This window comes from Puccinia triticina, chromosome 6A (assembly GCF_026914185.1).
Source record: "Puccinia triticina chromosome 6A, complete sequence".
Lineage (NCBI taxonomy): Eukaryota > Fungi > Basidiomycota > Pucciniomycetes > Pucciniales > Pucciniaceae > Puccinia > Puccinia triticina.
In genome coordinates, this window is record NC_070563.1 from 3,369,995 (window position 1) to 3,388,976 (window position 18,982).

At 45.4% G+C, this 18,982-nt stretch overlaps 2 protein-coding genes across 2 annotated transcripts; one reads left to right on the plus strand and one right to left on the minus strand.

The window, feature by feature from the left end:
- Positions 1 to 4,242: 4,242 nt before the first annotated feature.
- On the minus strand, positions 4,243 to 4,901 carry PtA15_6A419 (uncharacterized protein; the record flags this gene model as incomplete). The annotated part of the gene is made up of 3 exons (XM_053170122.1): positions 4,243 to 4,454; positions 4,739 to 4,774; positions 4,856 to 4,901. The coding sequence occupies 3 exons, from the start codon at positions 4,899 to 4,901 to the stop codon at positions 4,243 to 4,245; spliced, it is 294 nt and encodes a 97-aa protein (XP_053021345.1).
- Positions 4,902 to 14,077: 9,176 nt separating this feature from the next.
- On the plus strand, positions 14,078 to 15,338 carry PtA15_6A420 (uncharacterized protein; the record flags this gene model as incomplete). The annotated part of the gene is made up of 5 exons (XM_053170124.1): positions 14,078 to 14,288; positions 14,412 to 14,735; positions 14,818 to 14,856; positions 14,951 to 15,272; positions 15,311 to 15,338. The coding sequence occupies 5 exons, from the start codon at positions 14,078 to 14,080 to the stop codon at positions 15,336 to 15,338; spliced, it is 924 nt and encodes a 307-aa protein (XP_053021346.1).
- Between the last annotated feature and the right edge of the window lie 3,644 nt (positions 15,339 to 18,982).

Below are 18,982 nucleotides of genomic sequence, written 5' to 3' on the forward strand. Positions count from 1 at the left end.
TCTTTTCTTGGAATTTGGCGGTTAGAATGTATTGATGCATTCCTCAGGATTCCATTGTAGCTCTTCAAATTTTCCGTTGCAAACAAAGTTGGCGGTCCAAATCGACAAATCGCATCTGGAAGGTGAAGGAGCGTATGAAATTTGGGTTTGTTCACCCATTGAGCCGTCCCCTTGATCAGAAGGCAAAAAAACAGTCGTATACGGAGAGTAAGTTCAGATAGATAAGTTTCCATGTCTTTTATCCGCGTCTCAAATATCAATGGGGCCAGTTGACAGAGAGCAGACCACAAAAGCTGTTTGTGATTGCTGATGTATTCAAACAGAACAAAAGGCGCGGTCTGGAGGACAATATTGAAGTCTTTTCCAATAAAGTTTGAGTAATTTCTAGTGAGGTATTGGGGCTGCAGGGACGGTATGTTGAGTGCTTTGGTGTCAAAAGATTGATAACAGGCCGTTACTTTCGGAATTTGCGCCGGAGCCAAAGCCTTCATGAACGCGCAAACAAGGTATTTCACAACTCCCAACAGGAAAACATGGAGCACCTCCACTGGAGTGTCAAGACACCCATCAAAACCTGCTTGCAATCCGAAGGATCAGTTCAGTACATATTTGTGTATCAGATAGTAGACCCACCCTCTTACCATCCAGCTCAAAGAACGAGCTGAAAATTGTCTTCTGACGTTTGGAGTCCAATTTCCCATGATCCTTGAGGAACTTCAGCTGAGCCAGAGTGACCTCCTTTTTCTTGTCCTTGGTGATGATCTCATACTTCCTATTGATGATAGTCTTGTTCAGCGTATCTTTAACTCCTAACTGGGTGTGTAAATTTTCAACGGCGGTCTTGCTGCGAGGCTCATGAGACCTGTGCCAAATTTTGTAGCAATTTTCCTTTATCGTGGCCCAAGACCTGATTGGATTGGAAATATTTCAAAATGATAACAGTCAGAAGAATATTCATCATAAATTGGTAGCCAAGTGCACAAATTGCACAGCAAGCCACCCACCCATTCTCCTGACAAGCCGAGCATACATATTTGATGGTGGCCTTCCCTTTCATGTTCTCAGCCAAAAGGTCACATGCACGGCAAGGATGGAGACAGTTTCCAGGGATTGGAGTGCTTGTAATTTCCGCATGCATGGGAGAATTCCCCAGGAAGCAAAGCAATGTTTATGTTGTGAGAATAAAAGCTGGTTAGTCGGTGGAAATGTCCACTGACCGCCTCCTTCAAGAATATTAGTGTCCAGGCTGTGTGATTGTTGGTAACTTGGCTCCGCACTGCTACTATCCGCTAGCCTTCAGCACTCCTCTTTGAGCCTGATCTATAATGTAATAATCCGCAAGTGAATAAAGCTCCGCACTCTGTAAGCACAGAATCCGCAAGTAACTCTGAAAGTAAAGATAAGGTCACAAATATATCTCCTAATAACTCTAGTACGTCTGTAGTTGTAAGTACAATAATGAGTAATCCGTAAGATGATAGGATAAGGAAAGAAGAAAAAATCCGTGAGCCCCCTTTTCCCGTCCTTCCCTCCACGCACATTTGCCGTTCCCACCCAATCCCGCACGCCTGACACTTTCCTGCACTAGTCCTTCAGCTCCGCCCGCTATTCCGTTTGTCACTTTCCCAGACTCCGCTCCTCTCCAACGCTTGACCTCCCATTGTCCTCTGTCTAGCCCCCGCCAGTCAGTCTCTTGTCACCGCCTCCACCCCGGTTCCACACGCTTTGGCTGTTGTGGCTCAGCCGCTGACGCGCCACTGCTACCAGTCCACGTGTGTAGCCCCGCCGCAGTCCAGCCCTGTCTTTTCCGCTCCAATCCAAATACCCAATCCAAAATCCGCAATCCGTACATTCTGGTCTGCGCGTGACTTTCCGTAAGCGTTCTTAGCGCGCTTTCCTGACATCCTCCTCAGTGATTATGTCACCGGAATGCACTCTGCCTGAGCCGCTCTGTGCATTCCTGCCCGCGCTATCCCCGAGTGGACATTCTACCACACTTGCCTATATAAATCACCACAATGTGATGAGGACCTCCTGCATAATGGAACAGTCCCATCCTACAACTCCTTCGGTGGCTAAGTGCCTGCCAGAACTCAGATTCAGTGAATCTGTAAGCCACAATGATTGTGTATATGCCCCGGAAGTCAATGAAAGACACATAAGATCCGCTACAATTGGTACTGCCAACTCCATGGTGCCAGCTAAATTCAATGTGGTAAGATAATTACAATTGTCTTGTTGGTTGGTCATCTCTGGCGGTAGGCTCAAGAGCGTAAAGAAAAAAGATATGTGTTTGTTCCAACGCTTGGATTGATTACCCAAGGTGTCGTTGCAGTATAATGTGATTGGCATATGTCAAATGATCTTGCCTTTGGCGCGTTCCCTCCACGGGTTTGGGAGGCAATGGATTAATGTGATGTTGTTCCCCAGTTCTGACCAGAGGATTCAAGTTGTAGATCATTCTTAATAAAATAAAAGGATTTAACATAAATATCACAACACCACCTACCATAAAGATTTCCATTGCATTGGCCAGAAAGAAGCAGCCCCTTGTGTCCTCTAATCCCTTTGTAATCACGGAAAAAATCAAAAACCGGAATAGTGAGCACATGTGCCAATGTGAAAGAAGTATGCCCCGGGATTGTCAACCGGAGATGGGGCCCATTGACTTCAGGATTGAATTCAAGGGGGACACATTTGGACCACATTTTGCCTCCGACTGTATAAAAGTATAGTGGTACCACTATTACATCATTTAAGAGCTGCAGTGGTTCCAAAATATAGAAATCCCGGTTTTCTGTTTGGACCATGGGCGCACGCAAAGATGAGTCCAGCCCCTCTAGCCACTTCCAAGACTGAGACAACTGGTATATATCTTTACCCCGTGCGTCTTGGGGATAGAATTCTAGGACTGGACTAACTAAGGGGTTGGCTATTTCCTGGGCAAGGATCTGCTTAAGACTTAATGCATAGATGGGTGTGTTAAAGATGGATTTCAAATACTGGACATCCATTTTAAGAAAGGCCTGCATATCGGCCTTTGCCCAACAAATGGTGGTCCAATCAGGCAGCTTGATTCCAAATAGTCGGAAAATTAACTTGAGGTGATTTGTGAGCCTGAGTTTCTATAGTGACAACAGGACACAAGAAAGAAGTGGGGAATATTTGGATTTCTTTGGATAAAGAAAATACAAATATAAGAGAGAGAGAAAAAGCGAGAGAGAAACTGAGAAGGATCAAGATAAGCAGATATTCAAGGTTATTCTGGTGGGAATGCACGTCCACTGGCAATGCTACCTCTTCAGAAGAGTGCTGCCAAGCTGTGCTAGAGAGTGCTACAGCCTCCTCTCACCAAAGAAACGTGGAGGGATCCTGGATTAGATAAGTTTAATCCAGCCACAATTTTTTAGCTTCCTTCTGGATAGTCAAGGTTCTTTAAAGGGAAACCTATGTGGTTTGTTTCTTGCAAAAACCACAGAAAAAGGATGAGGTTAAGCAGGGACAGCCCTGTGATCAAGAATGAGGCAAAGGCCAGCAAAGAAGAGCAGATCAAGCAAGACACAGAGTTGTACCTCTGAGATAAACAAGGTTCAGTGAAAGAGGTTACTTACTGCCAATATCCTAGGCGCCTGTGAAGGTAGGTATACTGGGAGCGTGGTAATCTCTTTGGTGGTGATCCTAGGGTTATCTGGGGTGTGGTTCTGGTGTGCTGGAGTCTGTAGATCCGCCTCAGGCAAAGGGGATCCTGACTACGGAAATTTTCATAGTTTGCTTATTTAATTTACATATGTACATGTGGTTTGGCGCACCTGGTAGCGCTGACACGTCACAACTGCGCATACACGCTACAACTCAATAACTCAGGGAAGGAGTAGAGTTACAAAGAATTGGTAAGCTGTAACTAGATTTAAAATTGCATGAGGAAACAGAATATGAAGTCAAAATAATGTTATCTCTAAAGATGAAAAAGATATGAAGTAATTCATATGTAAAAAGTAGAAAAAGGCAGAATTTAGTTCAGCTGAGTTGACTCTAAGGCTGACATGATTGTACAAGCTTTGAGATACAATAGAATGAGTATAGCCTATCACCAGCGAAGCAATTGAGTGCTGGAAAGAGATGGCACTGTCAGCTACCATCAACTTTGACAAAATACTGTGAGCTCACCTCTTTGGAACGGAAGGGCCACCACAATTTATCAGTCTGCCAATGCTTTCGGGCCGGTGGCAGTTGAGGATAAGTTTATTGTAATGAAGGCATGACTGCTTCAACCATAGCTCTGAGATCCCCGGGGTTCATCTCCCACCCTTCGCCGTTGGCCTCATTGTTGGAGTCCAATTCAGAGAGTAGTACAGACCGAGCTTCAGATGGAACATAGTCTGAGTCAGAGATTTCCTTGCTAAACTGACTACCAGCTGCATCAATTGTGTGATTATCCTCACGGATCATGGCATCTGGGAAATGTGCAATTCCCGCGTATGGGGCCCATGTTAGCAGCTCTGGTCGGCACACCTGCTTGTTTGCTGGGTTTCCTATTTCCGCCGCCAACACCGCGCTAGCTGGCTCAACTTTGCCACCTTCATGAGATTTTGTTGTTTGTCCTCCCGGTGTTCTGCAGCTGTAACGCGCATGGCATGAAAATCACCCAGCTTTGCAACATGTTTCGCAGATGCTTTGTGTTTTGCTACAGATGCCCACAATATTTTGCGTGAGCGGCAGAGCATGCATACATACACACCTTCCTCAGGTGAATCAACTACTTGATCCCATACGGCTTCAGAACAGGGGAGTTGGCAAGAATCATTGATCAACTCATACTGGCAAGGCCGTACTTCTCAAAAGTTTTTTCACTCACCAGGGTCAAGCACCCAAGTTGATTTGCTCTGTTTCTTTTGTGGCATGATCCTAGCAGTCTAGCATGGGGACTAGTGATGTATATTAAACTCAAGGATGTACCAGAAAGGTTGATGGGGAAAATAAATTCACTTGATTTCGACAGGCTTCTACCGCCAAAAATTACTGCCTCTCCAAATAATGCCAAAGTGAATAATTTGAGGCCCAAGTCACTGTGGTTTTGCTTGCTCATAACTCTATGAATATTTCACGATGCACAACAGCTGTGAATGTGTGAATAGGCTAATTTAATGTGGTTTTTATATCTCATAACCAAATTACCTGCTCATGACTTGCACCACCGTGGCTTTTCTTGCTCATGCCTCTAGCTATCAGTTGCGTTTTCACCGGGGTTTTAAGGGAATCAATCCCATCCAAATTTGCACATGTGAGAAAAATTGGTGAAAATGTGAGATGAGGTGAGGTGATATGATGGGTGGGTGCCATTCTGCATTGGGGAGATCCACCTGCACGCAGCAGAAGACGTTATTTAACAAGGACTTGCACTCCAAGTGCCTCAACTGCCCCCAGCACACACAAATTCACAATCCAGGAATCGTTGATCGCTTCCGCCACAGCTCAAATTTCTTCACATTTTTTACTTTTAACAGTCCGATGTCTTTTGCCTTGTTGTCCAAGAGCGAGCACTCAGACGAGGATCATGATCAGCCCCCAGCCAGAAACACACCAGACCCAAATCACCGCCGCACAAACAACGCTTCTGAAGAATCACATGTAGGACCTATCAGGAGAGCTTGGGGATCTGAAACATCTTCTGTGAATCCTGGCCGTTCCGGGAGGAATGTTCTAAGTACAGTTCCAACGCGGAAGACAAGGGGAAACACTGCGCGTGGTCAGCTCAGTCGACCAGGTGAGCACATCAAGCACATCCACTGTAGAATTATTGCTCAATCTGAACTTACCAAATTGAACCGTTAAAACTTGAAAAATTTCCAAAGGTCTGTTACCCCCAGTTTCAGGACTCACAGAATCTCTGGCCATTGCAAACCCCACACTTTGGTTGAACCCAACAAACCACCCCATTTTAGAAGGTTGGCCCCACCCTTTTGCAGCCATGAATCACCAGGACAAACCTGTAGACGACGAGTTTGTTGACCGCATTGAGGGCATCTTCCAGCTGCAAGGTGCATATGCTGAACTTGCTGAGCAACTGGCATATGTACGTTTTCTTTCTTTTTTCAAATAAAGCCAAGAACACTTGATAGGAATTGAAATTCTCCCATAACGATGTGTAGGTGCCCGCACCTTGCCAATATGTAGTGAGTATCTACAGCATGCTGGCTTTCCGACAAGCAATTGAGCGGCTTAGCGGGGAGCTCCTCACTATTCATTGACCCCTCCCAACCGAGACAGCCACACCCGCGGCAAGGGGCTTTCACTATGTATTGGTCTTCAGTGTGCGTGCTGTCTCCCTCCTGGTGGGATGTACTACACTGAATAAGTACATGTTATAACAGGACTTTGTCAAGAGGACAGCTCGCAACATACTGATGAGTAGAGGCTGTGCGGTATACGGATCCGACAAGCCCCGCAATTCCCCTCGCCGTTCAAAGATCTTGTTGACCTTGGTTTTAGTATGTTGCAATAAAAAAGATACAACATCCCTCCTGATTCAAGCTGATATTGCACGCATCTTGACTAAATTTTTTGAAGGAGGCAATTAATAATCAGAACACTCAGTTTAAACGTGATTACCTGCCGCGAGGTTACATAGATGGTGAGCTTGCGGCCTTGGGTATTGTAGACACTTTTGTACGTGAAAAGCTTTGTAACGGTCGGGGGAAAATGAGGGACCTAGTAAGTACCTTGGCAAGTCTCAATGAGGCATTGACTTGATTAACATACATGATCACTTGCAGCTATTGACCAACATCCATGCGGGAGCTGGCAGGGAAATACGGCATCCATTTCCCACAATCAGTGCTTTACTGGTTCAGGTACGCGCAACGGATTCACATATTTATGGTAATTTTTTATCTTTCTAAGCCATCAATCCTTTGATGTGTATATTGCAGATGAAGGCGAGTTTCACACCACCCATTGCTGGAGCAGCTGAGCTGCCAGAGCCACAGGGGAACCAATCTTTGTTGAAAGCACGACTTGCTTACCTGCAAATCCAGACAATCATACAGTTTGCAGGCCAGGGAGGCGGGGATGTTGGTTGGCAATGAAAGAATATTGATGAACATCTGTATGAATTATTGCTCAAGCGCCGTCCATACCGCTTGGCGTGAGTCATTTTTTCTACATAACCAGCTGGATAAAGCACTCAGTATTTTTACAGTTTTTACCAGCTGGTCCTGGCCTATGATCATGCCACTTTTGGGCATGACTTGTGGACTGAGATGGACTCGGCAAGCATTGCTTTGCCAACCAAGGAGGAGATAATAGCTCGCATGGAAGCCAATGAATTGACCGCAGAACCGGCTTTGCAAGATGACGCAGCTGATTTTTGATTAAGGTAATATCTTCCAGTCTGGTTTTTTGTACATATTTTTCTTTTTAAATTATTTTTTTTCTCTATCATTTTTTTTATTGTGCCGGCGCAATCAAACATGTCTCTTGTTCTTTTGTGACCATGGTGGTCAGGAAACGCACTTCCCTCTCCGTCAGTTGCTTTCTGGAAAGCGGAGCTGCCGCTCTGCTGGCGCTTTTGCAGCCAGTCTGTTGGGTGGCGTGCAGTGCGAGTACGCCCTGTGGATGCATCCAAGCCAACCATGCATGCTACTATGCTACTGGGCGGTGTGGTACAAATGTCCCAGTGCTGTGGCACGGTCGGGGATGTTTGGTTGCTGGCATTTGGACAGACATGGGCCATTCAGGCCACGTGCATGGTTAGCAGCCTTCATGCCGCGGAATAGTAGTATGATAGTGTTGATCCAGCCCCAGGCTGTATGCTCAAGCCGTTTCGGTGATGGTACGTAGGGCCGTACCAGGCATTGAGGGCAACGCACTCCCCTTGATTTCCGGCCAGTACCGGCGATCAAAAGGGTGATATCATTTTCTCAATTGCCGGTACCAGTCGGCCATTGAGGACTACCTTGCCCTGTATAGGTGCTTTGTGAGGAGTGCGTTGCTCGTGGCCAGTTAGCATCAGTCGTCGAGGGAAACACACTCCTTTGATGGCCGGCCGGTACCACTGATCAAGAGAATCAAATCACCCTCTTGGTCGCCGGTACTGGCCGACCATCAAGGGGAATGTGTTGTCCTTGATAGCTGATTTGTGTTGGCAATTGAGAAGTGAGGTGCTCTGCTCTCTATGGTCATTTAGTAATAGCATCAGACATCAAGCAGTGTTGAATCTCCTTGATGGCTGCTCTGTTCTGCCACTGGCCATTGATAGAATCAGATACAACCCACCTGCCACGTGGGATTCAAACAGAGCCAATAATCTCCTCCATAGCTAGGCTCACAAAAAATTGAAATCATGTATGCAGGAAGTCTGCATGGTGGCAACATACTACAAGTGCAGAAATTAATTGGTTGTGTAGAAGCCCATAAAGTTGTAGTGTCCCCTGGTGCCAAAATCTGCTCCAAACAAGAAGATTGGAGCATTTCTACTAGCTGCTAGCTTGGCAATATATTGTATTTCCACAAGCAACACTGAAAATTGTCTATTGCTAGTACTACCAAGCTCAATAATGGGTGGCATTTTTCCATCTAGACATGGGTGTTTGGGTAGATCCCTGAAATGATTGATCTGAAAATCCTTTCTGTTACATAGAACATCCTCTTGAATTCAAGCTAGAAATTGTCATGTGTGGAATGGTGAATTTGTTTTGCGCAAGCCAGCAATCATGACTGCTGGTGTGATACTAGTACAGGCAAGAGCAATAAAACTCTCTTCAGGAAAATGAACTAAAGCTTTGGAAGATGTTTCTATGCACCTTCACTTTAGGCCTTAGTAGCCCAAAAATATTGGTATTTTTTACGCGTTACAGTCCCCAGTTATCTCTAGCAAGGGTTTGAAAAATCTCTCAGGTGTTCCAACAACCTATCTCAACTTTCTTCAACTTTCAACCTATTCTACCACTTCACCACACAATCCAAAAAGACTGTTAAAATCCCAATAAAATGCATTTATTCAAAAAGACGATGCGCCAGGAGGATGACTCCACCTCAGATGTCAGCCTTAGAGTCAACACAGCTGACCTAAAGTCTGCCTTTTTCTACTTTTTACATGTGAATTACTTCATATCTTTTTCATATTAAGAGATATCCTTGTTTTGACTTCATATTCTGTTTACTCATGCAATTTTAACCCTATTTACGACTTACCAATTCTTTGTAACTCTACTCCTTCCCTGAGTTCTTGAGTTGTGGCACGCATGTGCAGTTGTGATGTGTCAGCGCTACCAGGCGCGCCAAACCACATGTACATATGTAAATTACATAAGCAAACTGTGAAAATTTTTGTAGTCAGGATCCCCCTTGCCTGAGGTGGATCTACAGACTCCAGAACACCAGAACCACACCCCAGATAACCCTAGGATCACCACCAAAGAGATTACCACACTCCCAGTATACCTACTGTCACAGGCGCCTAGGATATATTGACAGTAAGTAACCTCTTTCACTGAACCTTGTTTATCTCAGAGTTACAACTCTGTGTCTGCTTGATTGCTCTTCTTTTGCTGGCCTTTGCCCCATCTTTGATCACAGGTCTGCGCCTGTTTTGATATCATCAACCAATATATTCTGCTGCTTTATATCCTTATTTTTCTGTGGTTTTTGTAAGAAACAAACCACATAGGTCTCCCTTTAAAGAACCTTGACTATCCAGAAGGAAGCTAAAAAATTGTGGCTGGATTAAACTTGTCTAATCCAGAAGCCCTCCACGTTTCTTTGGTGAGAGGAGGCTGTAGCACTCTCTAGCACAGCTTGGCAGCACTCCCTTAAGGAGGTAGCATTGCCAATGGAAGTTAGTACCCACCAGAATAAACTTGAATATCTGCTTATCTTGAATCTGCTCAGTTTCTCTCTCTCTCTTTCCCTCTCTCTCTTATATTTGTATTTTCTTTATCCAAAGAGATCCAAATATTGCCCCCCATTTTCTTGTGTCCTGCTGTCACTATAGAGACTCAGGCTCACATCAGAAAACTCCCTTTTTGTGGAGATTTAGGGGAACTCATTGAAAGATGCATAATCCTTCATGGAAACACTGAAGCTAGATTTGAATGAAGTATGCATGTGTTCAACTTCCAAGCAATGATCAATAATACCACCTCTATTACTCTAGCCTCGGAAAACTGAATTCCACCAGCAATATTAATCCAAACAATTATTGTCTGCCAAGTCCCAAATCCTGAAAATTGAACTTGAAGAAATTGGCCAAGACTGAATATTCAGATCAAATTGGTGCTTGAAAAAACAACCCAAAAGATCTTTACCATTTCTGATTATTCCCTCCCATTCATAAATATCATCTAGCACCATCCAAATCCTGCCTTTTTTGTTTTTCTATGCTCCCTTTCACATCCATGTCATGGATAGAAATTCATACCTGTTGGAGTGTAACTGTGACCCTTTAGAAGGTAAGTTTATGCCCTGAGTGTACCTATGGCAGGTTCAATGGTACCTGCTTTCATTTTTACTAATATTGAACACCCCACAGGGTGTCCACCCGTAAGGTCAGGAAGGTACCAACTCAAAGTTGATGGGTATCTGTCAAAGGGTGTCAAACTCAAATTGCCATCTTTAATCCATGTAGAGCTGTACCTTTTATTATACCTATTCTGTTATATATTCAACAAATATATGTAGCTTTGCATAGATAATGTACCATTATACAACAAATCACCCTAGATTTGTATTTTCTACAGTGAAATTGTTATTGAATAGATAAATTTTATCAGGATAAGTTTGAAATCAACTGACGTCCAAAACCTTTGGGGCATGCTGAATGCACCCCCAGTTTTTACTTCATGTACACCAACAAAAAGGGGTACACCAACAAAATTGGGGTATTCTTGATTCCACCCCAATCTTCAAGGGGTACCCACCTGGCCACCCCAAAAAAATTGGGGTGCTTGCATCAAAACTCCGAAAGAGCTTAGATATTGGGGTGCAATCCAATTTACCCCAACAGAGATGGTGTACATGAGGGGCGCACCCCAAACACACTTCTGGAGGTGGTCATTGAGGGCAGGTGGACTCCAATCAATGCCCGGCACAGACCAATTGTTGGGGAGTTGCTACTCCCACCTCCCCGGCACATACCGGGCATTGAGAGGAGGTGAACTCTCCTCAGTCGCTGGTACCTACCAGTCATCAAGGGGAGTAGCAACTCCTCTCAATGACCTACCCAGACCGGTCATAGAGGGGAGTAGCAACTCCTCTTGATGGCCAACCCAGACCAGTCAGCAAGGGGAGTTGCTACTCCCTTCAAACTTGTCATCAGGGGAAGTAGCAATTCCCCTTGATGACCAATGCCAACCAATCATTGAGGAGAGTTGATAATCCCCTCAATGACTGGTCTCATCAAGGGGAGTTGATACTCCCCTCAATGACTGGTCTCATAGAGGGGAGTTGATACTCCCCTCAATGACTGGTCTCATAGAGGGGAGTTGATACTCCCCTCAATGACTGGTCTCATTGATAGGAGTAGCAACTCCTCTTGATAACCAACCCAGACGGATCATGAAGGGGATTCGCTACTCCCTTCGATGACTGACAGAGACCAGACATCAAGGGGAGTTTCAACTCCCCTCAATGATCAATTGGTGTTGGTCATTGAGGGGAGTAGCAGTCATTGAGGCGAGTTGCTACTCCCCTCAATGATCAGTCGGTGCTGGTCATTGAGGGGAGTTGCTACTCCCCTTGATGTGCAGTCTGTCCCAGGAATCAAGGGAGTCCACCTTCTCTTGATACCCGGTTTGTGCCAGTCACCAAGAGGAAGTGGTACTCCTTTCAATGACCGGTCTGTGCCGGGGATCAATGGGAGTAGCAACTCCCCTTGCTGACCGGTCTGTGCGCCCGGGCATTGAGGGGGGTTATTCTCCTTGATGACCGGCACACCGGTGGTTGAGGGGAGTGCACAGACCGGTCTGTCCTCTTGGTGGCGGCTGGTGTGACAAGTCGGGCTGGGTGCCGGATATGTACAGTACATATGGGGTGTGAAGGGGCTCACCCCTCACACAGGGTATCAGATTGGAGTGCAGGGGGTTTGCACCACATTATGATGGGGTGTCATGGCCATGTACACCATAGATTTCACTTGTTTTGGGGTACCCTGTGGCTCACCCCAACTTCCATGGGGTATGAGGTGCTGTACCCCATCTTCACAGGGGTGTGTAGGTGTACACCCCAAGTGGTTTGGGGTACACATCAGCTGTACCCCTTTTTGGTGTCCATGAAGTAAAAACTTGGGGTGCATTTAGCATGCCCCCAACCTTCCATCTATTCTCAATATCACGCCCCAGTTCATAAAGAAGATGAAAATATTGGCAAGACATATAACATTCTGGGAAGCATCCCCAATCAACAGTGTTCATGAGTACCGCACAAACTAAAATTACAACAATATTGTGCTAAAATCCTACAAGAAGGAAAAAAATGCAATGCAAAAAGGGCAAGGTAGTCCTTGATGGCCAACCAGTAACGGCGATTGAGAGAATGATATCACCCTTTTGGTCGCTGGTACTGGCCGGCGATCAAGGGGAGTGATTTGCCCTCGATGCCTGGTGCCATGAGAGCAGAGCAGAGACTGCTCAATGGCCAGGCTAAACCAGCTATTGAGGGTGATACACTTGGCTCCCCTCAATGGCCTTCCAGTACCAGTGATCAAAAGAAACACATCACCCTCTTGGTTGCCGGCACAGACAGGCCATTGGAAGGGCTACCTGATTCCCTTGAAGACCTCTGGCAAGAGAAAAAACTCCTCTCAATGGCCGGTAATTATGAGCCATTGAGGAGGAATGCTGCACTCTTGGTGACGAATGGTTGCACCAATCATCAAGAGTGTAGCCCTTTGCCCTTGATGGCCGGCATGGACCAGCATGGACCGGCCATTGAGGGCAGTGTACACCCTCTCAAATCTGTCCGCGCCGGCCACTTTGTCAGTTAGGGGTGTGTACATATTTGAGTGTTATTCAGTGTTATGTACATGTGAAGTGCAAGAAATGTGGGGAGTGGAAGTGGATCAGGCCAAGCTGGAGGATTTGGCGGGGCAGGATGCGGGATGGTCAAGTGGGCGGGACCTAACTTAACTAAGTCCCTCTCTATGTGGAGGGTGGACGCCGTCCCACAGGGACCCTCCAAAGGAGGGACTTATGCACTATGTCAGCCCTATTGCCTGAGAGCATCAGGAAAATAGGACCTTTTTTTGATTTGCTCTAGTGCCGCCATTTCTTATTGGCTGACTACAAAGTCGCCCAGCAAAAGGAGGGGCTTATCCAGGAGAATCCTTACGTCTCCTTCTTGAACCTATGAAATTGTTTGATGTCTAATTGTTAATTGTGCTGTTTGTTGTTTTCATCCCTCCAAAGATACTCAAACACCAAATCCAGTATTGGTTGCCACATCTCATGCAAAAAAGATTCCGCATGAAATACAGCAGTTCAAATGATTTAAAAAACATTAGAACCCTAGCAACATGATCATAACATGTTATACATACTCATGGGCCACAGTCACTGAAACAGCATAGTATGTTTCAGCATTGAATACAGCTTTAATGCGTGGAAGCGCCTGGAATTCAAGTGCCATGCCCAATGGCAAGAGGAAATAAAAATTTTACACAGCAGGATAGTGAAGGAAGCTGATGGGATGGAAACAAAAAAAAAATAGTAGGTACATGGGGACTGCTTGTGTGGTCCCAGAAATGAAAACTAGAAGGAAAAGCGTCCAGAGACGAGTGCGTGAGGTTGATTATGAAAAAGTGCCCACCAAAAGCTGAAATGCTCTCAGGCCACGGAGTCGACTTAGCACTTCGTCGGAGGTCGCTGCGCTCCCCCGAGGAAGGAAATTAGCTAAGTTAGCTACGAACATCATTCAAACCTCGCTCTAGTTTCAGGCTAATATAAAACAAGAAGTTGCACTCGTAATCTGCTTGGGTGCTCTCGGGTCCGGACCGGTACATGCATGAGGGACCCAAGATCCCAAGCTGCTGCGTTCGCTGATATCAAAAAACAGCCCGCCTGACCACAAGCCGTAGCACCCAACCATGTTGCTTCCTGCTTATTTACTTATACTGGCCTTGATTAGCCAGCTCATAACCAACATCAACGCCTCCCTCGACAGACCCGCATCAAAAATTTGGCTTTGTGAAAGTCGTTTATTGAAAGATCAGGAGAAAGAGCCGGCACAGGGATTACGATTTCCTGGCAGCACTGCCGGGTTCTGGAGCTCTTTCGACTCCTATGGCTCACCCACAGGTATGTCCATACCGATTTAGACTTTTGAAAGAATCCTCCTACCCACCACTTACTTGATCACCTTTATCTCTTGACCCTAAAACTTCACCTTGTCTCATGAAGAAGCAATTTCCACATTCACAGGACAATTCTCCAGCACTAAAGCATACAAGAAAGAGTACCTCTCTCACCACATTAAACTTTTGAAATCGGTGTTAAACTATCTTCTGCGGCACGAATCCATGTCTCTGGCACATCTGGAGGAATGGTGCCTAGCACTCGAAAATACAATTATTCGACCCCATCAGACATACGGAATGCTTTCTGATTCAATTGTCTATGCTTTTTACACTCTGCTGCTGAAGCACCACGATGATGCCCAATTCACGGAGAACATGAATTTTCGACTGACCGACCTTTTGTCAATCGCAGCCGCGTTCCCAAATTCAGGGATCCAATGGGCGCAAGGTCTGTTTTTACAAACAAATTTATTTTTATTTCTGGATGACATTGACTCACTAAAATCTTATCTGGCACATAAATATTTCAGAGCTCCATTGCCCCGACGAAGGTCTCAGTAAAAATTTCCGTTAGTCATCCAAACTGCACATCAGAAAACAAAGTAGGACTTGTAATTCTGATCATCTTTTATATTCCGCAACAAACTGGCCGTTTTCGTGCAGGTATGTGGGATACTCTCCAGTGGCAGTTAATCGGGGAACCTGAACCAAGGTTGCAACCTCTAGTGGACGCAAAGAATAACAATGACTATACATATATTCTCGAAAATCTCGACAAAATCATTGGTGAAATCTTCTCGAGTCAGCCAGCGAAAGACCTATCTGCTCAGACCAGAGTAGCCTCGATAGCTGTACTTTCTCATTTGCTGAAGACAAATGACGAGCCTACCAAAGCCAAAGCGAATGAACTGATGAATTCACTCGTATCGAACTCAAAAGGCGCCTACTTGTTATTCAATCATGAACGAACTCTACTTTCAGTCTCGTTAGCTAACTTCGAACCAATGCGTTTCACATCTTCAGCGAAGATCAAAAGAAAAACGAGAAATGATTATCGAATGTGGAAACTGGCGGGGGAAGGGCGCATTGCAATGAGACGTATAGACTATTTATGGAGGTGGGGCGTTCTCCCGCAACCGTAGCCGTGCCGTTGACTCTTGGGACACCGGATCCAAGTTCAACCAACCCTCGCCGTTCCAACTGGCTTCGGCTCTTCAGTTTCACGACCTTCACCCTCCGAACGGGTTCGAGCTCTTCCCTCTCAAAATCCTCGCCCTCGTACTAGGCTTGGGTATCCTACCAACACAGTCACCACTTCCGCCGCTGCCATCCAGGACAACAATGGCGCCGTATAATCCTTCACTAGGGTTTAAGGCGGCTCCGCCACGGCCACCCTGTGCTCCATATTCAAATATAATTGCCCGATTTTCCATCATACGGTGGTGGCTAAGGCTATTGATTACACACCGGACCAGTGACAGGGGAGAAGGCGCAAATCTTATTTTCTAAGTCGGCAATACATAAGCGACCAACAATGTTGGGTCGAATTCACAAAACGGCTGGGCAGATTGCACCACGCTCCCAAGCGCGACTCGCGCACGCAGTCTTCCCCGATTTGGCTAAATATGCCGGGATATTGGATTGCATGAAGGTTACTGTAATTGGGTACTTAAGTCCCGACATTTTGGCCAGGCAGGGGCCGATCCGTTGTATCCCAAAAATAGAAAGCGTCAGGCAGCGGATATCTCTCATTGCCTTTTCCTCCTAGACGCAGATGGACGCAGAATCCCGAGAATTATTCGACAGGAGCGCTGTGCATTTTTAGGTAAGCAGCCGGTTAGCGCAATCGTACACCGTTGGGATTCGCCGGACCTGTCAAACCACGTTGGTTAGTTATTTTTGTTCCTTCTTATCGCAGGCTATGAGCCCAAAAATATCCCAGCCCTGGCGAAGAGAGTGGTGGCAGTGTTATAATTAATTCTGCTCTTATGCAGCCTGTCACCCAAAGACAACTGAGCTTGACCCTGGCAACATGACAAGCAATGTAAACACATGTAAGACTTGATCCCAGGATATATGTCAAATGCACAAACTTTGGTAACCGTACAGTGAATTGAGCACCAGATGCAACAGCGCACTTAGCTTACACAGCGGCCCCGGGCAATCGGATGTCGCATGCAGCCCGCAGCAACACCCGAGCCAAGGGGACCCCCTTTAAATTGAGCACCAGATGCAACAGCGCACTTACCTTACACAGCAGGCAATCAGATGTCGCACGCAGCCCGCAGCAACACCCGAGCCAAGGGGACCCCCTTTAATTGGGTGTTGCTGCGGGCTGCGTGAGACATCCAATTGCCCGCTGTGTTAGTTGGTAAAAAGCATCACTCATGAAGTTTGAGGAAATGGGTTCAAATCCCATAGTGCACAACTTACATTTTGGTTTCTGACAGGCAGCCTTTGCAAAAAGCCAAGGATGGGTGAATCAGGCGCGGATGAATATCCTATCTGCTGAAATTTCTACAGTTGGGCAGGGGATAGGGGGCGCCTTGGTCTTCGCATTTTATGGCAAGTAGACGTCAAGAGAGCCTGGGTAAAGATATTTTGAGAAGTGCCCAAAGGAAGATGATTTAGAGGACACAAAGGATATGGAAAATTCAATGCAAAGGAGTTGTTAGAGATTTTTTGGAAACACGGACAATACAAATGGAAAAGGAAAGGTTTTACTGTAGGTGTGTTGCAGTGGGGTTTGCGGCAAAAGTATAAAAGGAGGAGTGCTGTAGATGGTGGAAGGCATTGCTTGGCTCTTGCTTGGTGCCAATTGCTCAAAGAGCCAAGCAATCCAGGGCAGTATGTACCTGTAGTTTGATTAAATGGGACTGGGGGGCCAAAATGCTGCCAAGAAAATTTTTAGCAAGCACCCTTTGGTCCGCTTAATGTTAAATCACTACAGTCAAACCTGTGAAACCGCATACCCGTATAAGGGCATAACCTCCCAAACCACATACTGATTTGGCTCCACCAAAATTTAATTTTGGCCTGTAGCTAACCCTTGTAACCACATAACCTGCCAAACCACATAGCAAATTCTGTCCATCAAGGGGTATGCGGTTTCAAGGGTTTGACTGTAATTGTTTTATAGTCTTTTCTTTTGTTTGGGGCTTTACTCACTTTAGTGGCTGTTTTTTTTTTTTTTTGTATCTATGGATAACTTCAATACCCACTGGTGTTGTTCCTCTTTCCCTTCTTGTCCTAGGCGCCTCAGGATTTGCCTCTTGAGTCTGCACAGTTCTCTTGCTTCTTTTTAGTCATAATGGCAGGGTATAAATTCTTGTTGTGTCAGAAACCAAAGTGTAAGTTGTGCACTATGGGATTTGAACCAATTGTTGATGTGGAACAGGCTGCAAGGGGACTGAAAGTCACAGACGCTGGGTCTTGTGACAGTGACTGGACAGAAAGTCAACAGTGGTTCTGATTCTGTGAGGAGCGCGCCTTGGATCTGAGGCACCATATACTAAATACAATGTGCAGTTTGGATAGAAGCATACATTAAGTATAAGGGTCTCAACACCCATGTCATCAAACTTCATGAATGATGCTTTCTCACAACCAACACAGCCTGTAAGCAGATGAAAAAAAAATCAAATTTTGTTGCACTGAGGTTACAAAAAGTGAATCTCAAACTCATTCCCCAGCCCTGTTGTCACCTGGCTGGATTTTTGTCAGCTGCCAACCTCAGGCTGGATTTTCTTCACCTGCCATCCTTGCAGGTACAAGAGAAAAGCACAACACCTTGATGCCCAGTGCTCACTGTAGCACTGGCCATTGAGAGGACATACACCCTTGACAGCCTTGCCATCAAGACAAACACGCTACACACTTCCAGGGGGGTTGTATTGGTGACAACCCCCTGCAATAAGGTTGAATGGGGGTGTACAATGTAAGATTGTTCTCCCATACCAATGTTATCTCTGCAGGGCCTACCAATACAGTTTGTTGAAATTTGTGCTGAGATAGCTGCAGTCAAATACCTCTACAAATATATCTACAAGGGACATGATAAATTATTATTGGATGTTGGGGAAAATATTGATGAGGTCAATTGATTCAGAGATTCCCGCTGGGCTGCAGCTTTTCAGCCTACGTGATGCCAAGGATAATAATCCTTCTAGCTACACGAGCTGCAAAGTTGAGTTTTAAGAACTTTAGGGATGATATCCAATGAGTATTCCAAGATTTGGAGAGTTTTTGTGGCGTAAAAAATAGAGAAAATAAAATTAGGGGGTTAATAAACGTACCCGGTTTTTCCGCGTCTGTATCCAGTTTTTGCGTACCCCCTTTTCCGTGTACGTACCCGGTTTTTTTCTAAAATTTTTGAGAGAAAAAAATAGGTACGTGGTGTGCTTAGTAGAAAAATGACTGCTACATGTATAACTTTTTGGTTACAAATTTAAAGAGTCTAAAAATTTCAGAAATGATTCTATGGTGTATATTCTGTGCGCCATTAAATTTAGAGCAATGGGGTAAGAGATATGGGGGGGCCGGGCAGCCTTGATAGGAACAATCTGGATAATTGAATATTTATTTTTTTGATAAATTCCCGAGAAGTCTAAGGACTGCAGGGCTTATATAATGATGCATATTCTCTGCACTCCAAAAATTTTGGCAATATTGGTACCTCAGAACATCAGATATAAG